This window comes from Medicago sativa, chromosome 3 (genome assembly GCF_051527215.1).
Source record: "Medicago sativa cultivar Bolivia chromosome 3, Bolivia_mono, whole genome shotgun sequence".
NCBI classification, from domain to species: domain Eukaryota; kingdom Viridiplantae; phylum Streptophyta; class Magnoliopsida; order Fabales; family Fabaceae; genus Medicago; species Medicago sativa.
In genome coordinates this window covers 48,956,127-48,969,153 of record NC_140751.1, presented here as the reverse complement: position 1 = coordinate 48,969,153, position 13,027 = coordinate 48,956,127, and the positions used below count along the sequence as shown (strand labels likewise).

General features: G+C 33.8%; 1 protein-coding gene across 1 annotated transcript; it reads right to left on the bottom strand.

The window, feature by feature from the left end:
* Positions 1 to 8,208: 8,208 nt before the first annotated feature.
* Positions 8,209 to 8,691, bottom strand: LOC146937912 (uncharacterized). The gene has a single exon (XM_085749554.1). It carries the CDS (start codon positions 8,689 to 8,691, stop codon positions 8,209 to 8,211), a length of 483 nt encoding a protein of 160 aa, XP_085605680.1.
* Positions 8,692 to 13,027: the final 4,336 nt, after the last annotated feature.

The window sequence follows — 13,027 nt, the reverse complement described above, 5'->3', positions numbered from 1 at the left end:
CAAGCAGAAGGGGGTGAGATTTCACATTCATTAATAGCAAGTAACAATTCATAAAGATTAATCAAAAACATATATTTAACATTAATATCATCACTTAACATCCTTTAATAAGGATAAAGCAACCAACAACATCTTAAACATCAACAATATATATATATATTCATCATTATATAACATCAACTAATATCATCCATTAAGGTCAGAACAACAACAACATCATCAAGGGCAGCAACAACATCTTAAGCAATTATCATTTATTTCATGTTATGACGACTCTACAATGCAACAACAACTCCTCATCTTAAACAACAACATCTTAGACAACTTCAATATGCATGTGGTACCACCAGGGCATTAAGCCCCCATCTCTAAGGTCATAAATGGACCTGTCGGGCAATAAGCCCCCATCTCTAAGATCATAAAGGACCTGTCAGGCGTTAAGCCCCCATCTCTGACTATGCAACGACACAACTCTAATCACTACAACATTTTTTGCTTTAGGCAACGACGCAAAAACGTGGCTAGAGGTACTAAATCCGTTGCCTATACGTTTAGGGCACGATTTTCAGGCGTGGTATATACGGCCGTTGCCTAAAAGCATAACATCATAATATTATGTATCATACAATACTCACATAATATATTCCAACATATCAACAACAATAACAACATATACATTAATCAATTACATTCATATCAAAATCCAAAACATTCTTCAAAAGCAAATCAAGTTTGATCAATAAGACATAAGCCAATTACTCATAAAACACCTCAACTAAATCCCTAATACTTAAGTTTGATGTTGGGAAACCAACCATAAGTTTTTGGACTAACTTGGGATTAGTTATGCTAAGTTTTCTTAAAGTTTTCTGAAGACCCACTTTGACTATTTTCATCATAACTCAAAATATACAAATAATTTTCTAGTCACTCCAAAGCCATTAGAAAGCTAACTCAATTATCTACAACTTTCATGTTTACACCTAAAGCTAATTCAAAACAGAAACGGGTGAAAAAGACGCAAGAACGAGAAACAGGGGATGCTGTCAAATCGGAGTACGATTTGGAAAATCGGAGCACAATTTTCTGGGTCAAAATTAGCATTTTCATTCGTAGATAATCGGAGCACGATTTGACAAAATCGAAGCACGATTTGGCACAGTCTGTTACGATTTTTACACCATTTTTCACCTCAAAAACCCAATTTTCAATCACCCAAACCCCAAATTTGATAGGGAACATTGCCTATGATCATTCTAAGACCTTAACATCAATTCAACATAGCAATTCATGGGATGTTCATGCACTTTCAACAATTAAATTCATAATTCAAAGACTTAATTTCTCAAAAACAAAGCTATAAGCAACAACATAAGATTAACCCTAATCCCCAAATTCACAACCTACAACTTCTGTCAAACCCAATTTTCAGAAGAACATACTTAAGATTAGAGAATATGAATCCCACCCTTACCTTAGATTATTTTTCTGAATTCCAACGGCTGCATTCTTCTTTCTTAGGGTTCTCTCTCTGAGTTCTCCTCTTTTCTCCAAAACGTACGTGTTCTGATTTTCTAACTCTTACTGACTCTTAACCTATTTTATAATTACTCTTCTCACCATAATTTACTTCCTCCCCTCTTACTTATTTATTTCTAATAATTATAATTCTCCCCCACATGCAGGTTGATAGAAGGATTTTCTAAGTTAGCACTTCCGTTAACTCAGTTGACCTGTAAAGGGAAAGCTTTTGTGTGGGATGTTCAATGTGAGAATAGTTTTAATGAATTGAAGCAGCGGTTGACAACGGCTCCGGTTTGATTCTACCCAAGCCAGATGAACCTTTTGTTGTGTATTGTGATGCGTCCAAGTTGGGTTTAGGCGGTGTGCTTATGCAAGATAATAAGGTGGAGGCTTATGCATCGAGACAGTTGAGGATTCATGAAAGAAATTATCCTACTCATGATTTAGAGTTAGCCGCGGTAGTTTTTATGCTTAAGATTTGGAGGCATTATTTGTACGGTTCCAGATTTGAAGTGTTCAGTGACCATAAGAGCCTAAGTATTTGTTTGATCAGAAGGAAGTGAATATGAGGCAGCGAAGGTGGCTTGAATTGTTAATAGATTATGACTTTGGATTGAAATACCATCCAGGAAAAGCTAATGTTGTTGCAGATGCCTTAAGTAGGAAAACCTTGCATATGTCTGCTATGATGGTCAAATAGTTGGAGCTGTTAGAACAGTTTAGAGACCTGAGTTTGGTTTGTGAATTGTCACCTCAAAGTGTAAAGTTGGGTATGTTGAGGATAAATAGTGAATTTTTGGATAACATTAAAGAAGCACAGAAAGCGGATGTGAAATTTGTGGATTTGTTGATTGGTAGTAACCAGGCAGAAGATAGTGACTTCAAAGTAGATGATCAGGGAGTATTGCGATTTAGAGACAAAATTTGTATTCCTGATAATGACGAGATGAAGAAGATGATTCTTGAAGAAAGCCATAGAAGTAGCTTAAGTATTCATTTGGGAGCTACTAAAATGTATCACGATTTGAAGAAATTGTTTTGGTGGTATGGTTTGAAACGTGATGTGGCACAATTTGTGTATGCATGCTTGACTTGTCAGAAGTCAAAAGTTGAGCATCAGAAACCTGCTGGGTTGATGACACCTTTAGTTGTGCCAGAGTGGAAGTGGGATAGTATATCCATAGATTTTGTGATAAGTTTGCTAATTACTCCAAGAGGGCATGACGCGATATGGTTGATTGTGGACAGATTGACGAAGTCGGCTCATTTCATTAAAATTAACATCAGTTTTCCCGTGTCTCAGTTGGCAGAGATTTATATTCGTGAGATAGTGAAGCTACATAGTGTTCCGTCGAGCATTGTGTCGGATAGAGATCCAAGGTTTACTTCTAGATATTGGAAGAGTTTGAAAGAGGCTTTGGATTCTAGATTGAAGTTGAGTTCGGCGTATCATTCGCAAACATATGGTCAGTCGGAGAGAATGATTCAGTCGTTAGAAGACTTACTGAGGGTCTGTGTACTTGAGCAAGGAGGAACTTGGGATAGTCATTTTCCGTTGATAGAGTTCACGTACAATAACAGTTACCATTCTAGCATTGGAATGGCACCATTCGAAGCTTTGTATGGCCGGAGGTGCAGAACTCCGTTGTGTTTGTTCGAGTCAGGTGAAAGTGTAGTTTTGGGACCAGATATCGTTCAGCAAACTACTCAGAAGGTTAAGTTAATCCAAGAGAAGATGAAAGCGTCGCAGAGTAGAAAATAGAGTTATCATGATAAGCGCAGGAAAGACCTTGAGTTTCAGGAAGGAGATCATGTATTTCTGAGAGTTACTCCTGTGACTGGTGTTGGACGTGCATTGAAGTCGAAGAAGTTGACTCCGAGGTTTATTGGTCCGTATCAGATTTCAAAGAGGATTGGAACGGTTTCTTATAGGGTGGGTTTGCCACCGCATCTTTCGAATTTGCATGATGTGTTTCATGTGTCGCAACTTCAGAAGTATGTTCCAGACCCATCTCAGGTGATTCCTAGAGATGATGTGCAAGTTAGAGATAACCTCGCAGTCGAGACCTTACCAGTGAGAATTGAAGGTCGCGAAGTGAAGAAGCTTAGAGGTAAAGAGATATCCCTTGTGAAAGTCGTTTAGGGAGGAGCGACCGGTGAAAGTATGACGTGGGAATTGGAAAGTAAGATGTAGGAGTCTTATCCAGAATTGTTTGCATAAGGTACATTTTCGTAGACGAAAATTTTATAAGTTGGGGAGAGTTGTAATGCTTACTTTTAATATTTATTACTTAATTGATTTATTGCATTTTAGTATAATATTATGTGACTTCCTATGCTCAAGAACACAATCAAGAGACTTCTATGCTCAAGCACAACTGCAAGAGACTTCTAAACAAATAAGATTAAAAAGAATAATGTTTGAGGTTGAACACTTGATATACAATAAGAGGTGATCACAATACAATCAGATACAGACTCTAAGACTTAAGAATTTCTAAGATAAGAACTTTTAGAGACACAAATTCTAAGTGAATGCAGAACAATTTCAGCAGAGGTTTGACACTTGTAAAAATGCTGAGAGTCTTTTGTTCAACATTACCAAATCTATAAGTCTTCACTCCTTTAAATAGAGGTGTGAAAGAGACGTTGTGAAATTGCCAGCACATCAAAAGATTCGTTGTTGAAGCTTGATCTTTCACCAATGATCTTTCGCCTGATTTGGTTGTTGCCCTATAAAGAACCAATTTGAAATCCATTCCCATTGTGAAGGAACATCTTTGCAGGCATAACTGTTATTCTGGAGCTGTTTTCTTGTCTTGTAAAAATGTTGAGAGTCTTTTGTTCAGCATTACCAAATCTCTAATTCTTCACTCCTTTAAATAGAGGTGTGAAAGAGACGTTGTGAAATTGCCAGCACATCAAAAGAGTCGTTGTTGAAGCTTGATCTTTCACCAATGATCTTTCGCCTGATTTGGTTGTTGCCCTATAAAGAACCAATTTGAAATCCATTCCCATTGTGAAGGAACATCTTTGCAAGCATAACTGTTATTCTGGAGCTGTTTTCTTGTCTTGTAAAAATGTTGAGAGTCTTTTGTTCAGCATTACCAAATCTCTAAGTCTTCACTCCTTTAAATAGAGGTGTGAAAGAGACGTTGTGAAATTGCCAGCACATCAAAAGAGTAGTTGTTGAAGCTTGATCTTTCACCAATGATCTTTCGCCTGATTTGGTTGTTGCCCTATAAAGAACCAATTTGAAATCCATTCCCATTGTGAAGGAACATCTTTGCAGGAATAACTGTTATTCTCGAGCTGTTTTCTTGTCTTGTAGCGTGGACACAAAACAGAGTAGTGGAGAAGGTGGTTGTACAGTTCGTACAAAGTACAATGTCAACGTTTTATGAAGATAAGCTTCCAAAGCCTTCAAATCTTCACCAAAATGACCGTTGCAAAGATCCACTAGTCTTCTACATTGTTTTCGAATCCAATGGACAACTTTTGAAGTGTTGATCCTTGAATCTTCAGCTTGTGGTGATAATCAGCTTCTGATGAGCTTCAGCTTCTGATGAGATCGCTTCTGAACAATCTGCTTCTGACGATCTTCAGCTTCTGATGACTTTCAGCTTCTGATGACGTCATCATTCTTCAGGAGCACTTTTGTCTTCAGATGCACTTTTCAGATGCTTCTCTTCAGATGCTTCCAAGCTTCATTTTCTTGATTCCTTAGCTCTTTTTTTTTGTTCTTCATAACCCTTATATGATGTAAATTTATAACTATGGTCCTGTACACTTGAACAAATATTAGCTAGTCCAATCTACAATTTTTTAATACCTTGTTATCATCAAAACTCTTTAAGGTTCATTGTTAAACACATTTTGTTCCAACAGTAGTTGTTGTTGTGCTATGATGTTCTCATCAATTTATGCTTTGGGTGTTGGTGAAAGTATTGTTGTGATTGAATTGTGGTGATTTTACAACTTTTGTGAAAATGGGTCGAAAATGAAGTTTGATTTTGATGATGTTGAATGAGTTAAGGAAGTTGTTAGAATGAATTCGAATGATATGATTTTCTGTTTTAATCACTTGGTTTTGGAGAGAAATCATTTTCGGAAGAAAACGGGTTTTTGAGTGAAAGTTGTTTTTAAGCGCTTTTGCAAAATAAGTAATTTTGGGATGAGTTAGATTAAGTTGTTTTAATGTTGAAATGTCAAGTTTTCAAGTGTGGTTTGTATGGTCTAAGTGTTAGGAATGCATTGGCAAAAACGGAACTGAAATCGGATTCGAAAACAAGATTTTATGCACGAAAACGTAAAAATGCATTTTGATGTACTGGTGAGGTGACACGACCGTGTTTCCTGAAGACGCGACCGTGTCAGTTCTGCAGAATCCCAAAACCTTGTTCTTTCATGTTTTTGAGTACTTTTAAGCATGCCAATGGATTCCATACACCTAACCTTATTCAATCAATTTATAATAAGCTTCTAAAAGTGTCATAGATTGGTTCTCACTTGGTTTTGTTTTGAAAATGAGTTGGTTTTGCAAAGTTATAAAGTGAGACGAACTTTGTGATTTTTATGATTTCGTCGTATTTAGCCGGTGAAACGCCAAGGTATACCCTACTGTACTTATACGTAACCTAGGGGAATACTTAGTTGAGGCATTGGATCTTGTTTGCTTGGTTTGGTTCAATAACTTCAATTATTTTGAAAATGGGATAAGATAGACGAACTTTGTCAAAAACGGTTCCTTTGAACCAACTACCTTGTAAATCTTTTGTGAATGACTTTATATGATTAATTGAGGATATATGAATGGTTTTTGAAGGTTGAATATGATGTTTATCATGAAAGGTTGCGTTGTTCCATTTTACTTAGTTTATGTGAAGTATATGGATTTGTTGTGATATATTGTGAGTTAATGTTGAAGCATGATAATTGTGATGATGACTCGTATGTGAATTATGATTATTGAATGTGTGGACATGTATACTTGATAATGCAATGTTGTTGAGATAGTCAATGTAATTGGAGGTGTAATTTTACATTGTCGTTGTTGTGGTGAAGTTGTGCATTATCGGGTCGTTGTTGTATATCCATGCATCATATCATATGAGTCGTATGTTGAAATGTAAAAGGAGGTGTACTTTTACATAGTTGTTGTAAGAGGAGGTGTACTCTTACATGTAAGAGGAGGTGTACTCTTACATAGATGTGCGGTTGCCATCTAATGACTGTTGTTACGGTACCACATGCATATACGTGTCGAGTCTAGGCACATTGCATATTGAAATGTTATCTTGTTGTGATACGTGAATGATGTTTGTTGGTGATAAGTGTGTTTGATGAATACATACTTGTGACCTTTGGAATTGATTGGTTGATGAATTGTGTCATAATCAAATATGTGACTTGTTGAATTTTGTGCATTGGTGAAATTTGGTGAATGTTCTGATTGTGTAGATTATTGTATATGTACATTGGTGAATTTTGTTGATGGTTGTCAATAATTAGACCATGCTCTAATTTCATGTTTTACTTGTTTGTGCTTATACACTTGGTGAATCAATTTGATGATAACTATTTTGATAATAATGATGAGGTGAGAATTATATATGTATGTACATATGATGTGGTGATTTCTTTGTTGATGATTGCTTGCTTATAACTTGAAATGATGAATTGAACTTGTTGAGTTAAGTATGCTAAATGAATAATAAGGTGAGTTATCTTTTCGTTGATTGATGTTGATGAAAGATGAGCTTATGTCGATGACTTGATTAGAGATTGAATATGTCTGTTATGCTATGATAATAATGTGATAGCTTGAGATGCAAGTAATGGGGGATAATAATCATGTGATGCTAGTATTCTAGGAGGGATGGTTATGTATATGTGATATGTATGAATCCTTGAATGCTATGTTTGTTTTATGTCTATTATGATTAATGTAATACTTACCCCCAGTGGTTTCGACCGCCTACCTGTCTGTGTGGATGGGTAGACGTTGTGCAAGATTAGTTGCTTGGTGAGTTACTTGCTGAATGTTTGGATGACGGGAGCTTTCTCCGTTGTCGTGTCGGAGTCATAGGTCTAGGCTCTGATTAGGCTTTAGTGTCTGTTTGTTGTTTTCAGATTCTGTTATATTGTTGAGATTTGTTCGTTGTCGGACTTGGAGGATTATTTTTATATGATGATGTATTTTGACCATGACATGTATATGTTGGAGATTTATGAATTATATTCCGCTGTGACTGTTGAGATATGATATATATATATATATATATATATATGCATGTATGATTGGATTTTTGGATTTTGTGCTAGACTTAGCGTCTATTTCTTGAATATTTGTTATATTCGCGTGTTTTATCACTTTAATAGAAATATGGCGTTACAATGAATGGCCAAATCATAATATTTATTTGCAAAACAAAAAGATCAATATTGACAGACGTATACTATGATCGATTTTTTCTTTCTGTTGGTGTTGATAAATATTTGGCAAGTGTAGAAAAATTGTCAAAGTAATAAAATTAAATTCGTATCCACGAGGACTGTTATTAATTTTTACTTATCAATTTCATTTATATATGTAAAAGATGTATTAACTTGGGGTTGTCCTAGGCAGTTGGTTTGTTTGCATAAAAGTAAGAAGTGTGATTAAATTCACATTCCAATCCAACTTTAAGGCTGGAGTTTTGCTGGTACTTTAAGGCGCCAAAGCCAATTCATGTTACAATTCACATTCCAATCTCTATTTTGTTGAAGAAGCCAATAATATCCAGTCGAGCAAGTATATACACCTTTCTTTGCATGCCTCCAAGTCCACGCATCTGGAAGTCGTACATCCAAGGTATTGGGAGCTGGAAGCTGATGAATATATTGAACAATATCGGTCGGTATCATAGTGGCAAGACCTTGCAAGTTCCACCTACCATCCTCCCACACATCCTTCAAACACATAACTGAATCACTAATGTTAACAAATGGGACCAATTGACAAAGGGGACCAAGTTTTGTCCAGTCAATATTCCAAATCGATGAGTCTCCAGAGCCTACACGGAAACTATACCCTGCAGCAAAATTTTTAATGGCATGTTGAATACCGCGCCAAGTGATTGATGGTTTATTATGTTTCTTATTCTTCCATAAAGACGTGTTTCCCATGTATTTATGGGAAAGAATTTTCACCCACAATTTATCTTTATTATGAAGCATGTTCCACATTAAATCTAAGTCATAAGTCTCAATCAAAACAACAACTAAAATTGCTTTTTGTACTTCAACCAACGCGAACATAATTGCGTAATCGTTTCACAGAAAAGTGGATTAGGATTCCACCAAATTGAGATTTTGTGTAGAGTGGTTGTTTAATGTGTGTGTCTGATTTGTCAAACCATGTGATTTCTATCCTACAATTTGAAAATAATAATGACAAAGTTTCACATGTTACTCAAATATTCATCTGAGATGAATAACTAAATAAGTGCAAGTAGCAGGTTTATGGCACATTGCCTATCTAAATTATGCTACAAGTTTGTTGAATTGTACCAAGTAGTAAACTAGTTTATTTCCAATGTTTTAAATTAAGGCTTTGTTTGCGAGTTTTGAGTGGAAGGAAAGGAAAGGCTTAGGAGGGGAAGGGAAGGAAAGGGAGGGAAGGGAGAAAGGAGAGAAAACCTTCCCCTTGTTTGGGAGTTAAAAAACCAACAAGGAAAGGAAATGGAGGGCTTATGTTATAATTTTACTATTTTACCCTTTTTTTCTCTTAAAAACAATACATTGTGTTATACCTTGTAATGTATCTTGAAATTTATTCAAAGCAATTTATCTCATAAAAAGTAAATTATTACGATCTATTTTTAAAATACAGCTTATTTATAAAAAAAAAAAAGCTTATTACGATATTTTTTTTAAAAAACAGCTTATTCAAAACAACTTATTTATACAAAACAACTTATTATGATATCTTTTTCAAAAAACAACTTATTTGTCCAAAACAACTTATTATGATCTCTTTTCAAAAAACAACTTATTCAAAACAAATTATTTATGCAAAACAACTTATTTATGCAAAACAACTTATTACGACCTCTTTTTCAAAAACAAATTATTCAAAACAACTTATTTATCCAAAACAGCTTATTACCACGTCTTTATAAAAAACAGCTTATTGAAAATAGCTTATTTATCCAAAACAGTTTATTACAACCTCTTTTCAAAAAACAGCTTATTCAAAACAGCTTATTTATGCAAAACAACTTATTACGATCTCTTTTTCAAAAACAATTTATTCAAAACATTTTATTTATACAAAACAGCTTATTACAACCTCTTTTCAAAAAACAGCTAATTCAAAACAGCTTATTTATGCAAAACAGCTTATTACGATCTCTTTTTCAAAAACAATTTATTCAAAACAACTTATTTATACAAAACAGCTTATTACCACGTCTTTTTCAAAATCAGCTTATTCAAAACAGCTTATTCATCCAAAACAGCTTATTACGACCACTTTTTCAAAAACAACTTATTGAAAACAGATTATTCATCCAAAACACCTTATTACAATCTCTTTTTCAAATTTTTTTATATTCAAAACAGCTTATTTATACAAAACAGCTTAATACGATCTCTTTTTCAAAACAACTTATTTATACAAAAGAGGTCGTTAAAAGTTGATTTGCATAAATAAGCGGTTTTGAATAAGCTGTTTTTTGAAAAGAGATCGTATTAAGCTAATTTGCATAAATAAGTTGTTTTGAATAAGTTGTTTTTGAAAAATAGATCGTATTAAGCTGTTTTGTATAAATAAGCTGTTTTGAATAAGTTGTGTTTGAAAAAGAGATTGTAATAAGCTGTTTTGGAATTTTAAAAAACTCCTTTTTTTAAAAAAAAATCGACTTTCCCACTCCTTTTTCATCCTCTATTCGATTCTGACCTTGAAATTTCCAGACAAATACTTCCCAAGCCTAGATCTAAGAGTTAAGAGGAACTACCTTTCTTTTTTTTTTTTTTGCAGATTTCGGTTTAAGTGGCTTATGTGGTGATATTGGTTTCTCGCGTGAGTTGGTGTACGGCCGTTTGTGGTGGCTTGATGGCTGTTTTCGTCGGTTTGGTTGTAGTTGTGTGAGTTACGTGAAAATGGTTTTGTGATGTGTGTGTACTGGTGTATGAGTGTTTGTAACTGTGTTTGGTGATTGTGATTGTGCGTGTAACACCCCGTTCTCAGAACAACGTAATATTAATGAATAAAATCAGAGTAATCACACAACGGAGTGTCACACTACTTTTCAAAATTTCATAAATAGAAAATATCTAATTATTTAAATACCAACATTTAGAATATCTTAATAAACTGCAGCGGAATAGTTCTTTAAAAATATAATTTCGACCAAATCCTACGTCAACGAAATTATTGGCACAAAGGCCTCAACGTAATAGACATTATCCTCAACAATAATAAATCCAACAACGAGGTCTTTTCAAAATATGATACATAAAAGAAATGAAGAAGACATTCACGACGATCCCCATCCTAATATGTATCAGAGCCCTAGACACTTGAGCCAATCAACCTACAAACCATCATTACCTGCACATTACCCACGGTCGAGGCAACATATACGCAGAAGGGGTGAGAAACTAATCCAATAATAATAAGACAGTGACACCAAAGCATTTGCTACGGGATAAGCAATCCATTAGAATCTTGTAGGTGACCTGAAACTATGTTTTTGAAGATTTGCCTCTGTTACATTCTGTTTCATCAAATCAGAGCAATTTCAAATTCATATACTCCATATAACAAAAGCAGTAAGATATGCTAATTTTAAATCATCATATAGTATATTTAAATCATCCATCTAATTAACGAGTCTATTAGAAATAAAAAAGAATAAATCTAAAACTCACTAAATATCTAATTTATTATCATCTTTAGGCTTTGTTTGCGAGTTTTGAGGGGAAGGAAAGGAAAGGCTTAGGAGGGGAAGGGAAGGAAAGGGAGGGAAGGGAGAAAGGAGGGAAAACCTTCCCCTTGTTTGGGAGTTAAAAAACCAACAAGGAAAGGAATTGAGGGCTTATGTTATAATTTTACTATTTTACCCTTTTTTTTCTCTTAAAAACAATACGTTGTGTTATACTTTGTAATTTATCTTGAAATTTATTCAAAACAACTTATCTCATAAAAAGTAAATTATTACGATCTATTTTTAAAAAACAGCTTATTTATAAATAAAAAAAAGCTTATTATGATCTCTTTTTTAAAAAACAGCTTATGCAAAACAACTTATTTATACAAAACAACTTATTACGATATCTTTTTAAAAAACAACTTATTTGTCCAAAAAACTTATTACAATCTCTTTTCAAAAAACAACTTATTCAAAACAACTTATTTATGCAAAACAACTTATTACGACCTCTTTTTCAGAAACAAATTATTCAAAACAACTTATTTATCCAAAACAGCTTATTACGATCTCTTTTTTACAAACAACTTATTTAAAACAGCTTATTTATACAAATCAGCTTAATACGATCTCTTTTTCAAAAACAACTTATTCAAAACAGCTTATTTATACAAAACTGCTTAATAAGATCTCTTTTCAAAAACAGCTTATTCAAAACAGCTTATTTATCCAAAACAGCTTATTACAACCTCTTTTCAAAAAACAACTTATTCAAAACAGCTTATTTTTGCAAAACAACTTATTACCACGTCTTTATCAAAAACAGCTTATTCAAAACAGCTTATTTATCCAAAACGGCTTATTACAACCTCTTTTCAAAAAACAGGTTATTCAAAACAGCTTATTTATGCAAATCAGCTTTTAACGACCTCTTTTTCAAAATCAGCTTATTCAAAACAGCTTATTCATCCAAAACAGCTTAATACGACCACTTTTTCAAAAACAGCTTATTGAAAACAGATTATTCATCCAAAACACCTTATTACAATCTTTTTTTCAAAAAAAAAAAAACTTATTCAAAACACCATATTTGTACAAAACAGCTTAATACGATCTCCTTTTCAAAAACAACTTATTCAAAACAGCTTATTTATCCAAAACAGCTTAATACGACCTCTTTTTCAAAAACAACTTATTGAGAACAGCTTAATCATCCAATAAGCTGCTTTGCATAAATAAGTTGTTTTAAATAAGTTGTTTTTGAAAAAGAGATTGTAATAAGCTCTTTTGGATGAATAAGCTGTTTTCAATAAGCTGTTTTTGAAAAAGAGGTCGTCATAAGCTGTTTTGGATGAGTAAGCTGTTTTGAATAAGCTGATTTTGAAAAGAGGTCGTTAAAAGCTGATTTGCATAAATAAGCTGCTTTGAATAAGCTGTTTTTTGAAAAGAGGTTGTAATAAGCTGTTTTGGATAAATAAGCTGTTTTGAATAAGCTGTTTTTGAAAAAGACGTGGTAATAAGCTGTTTTGAATAAGCTGTTTTTTGAAAAGAGGTCCTAATCTGCTGTTTTGGATAAATAAGCTGTTTTG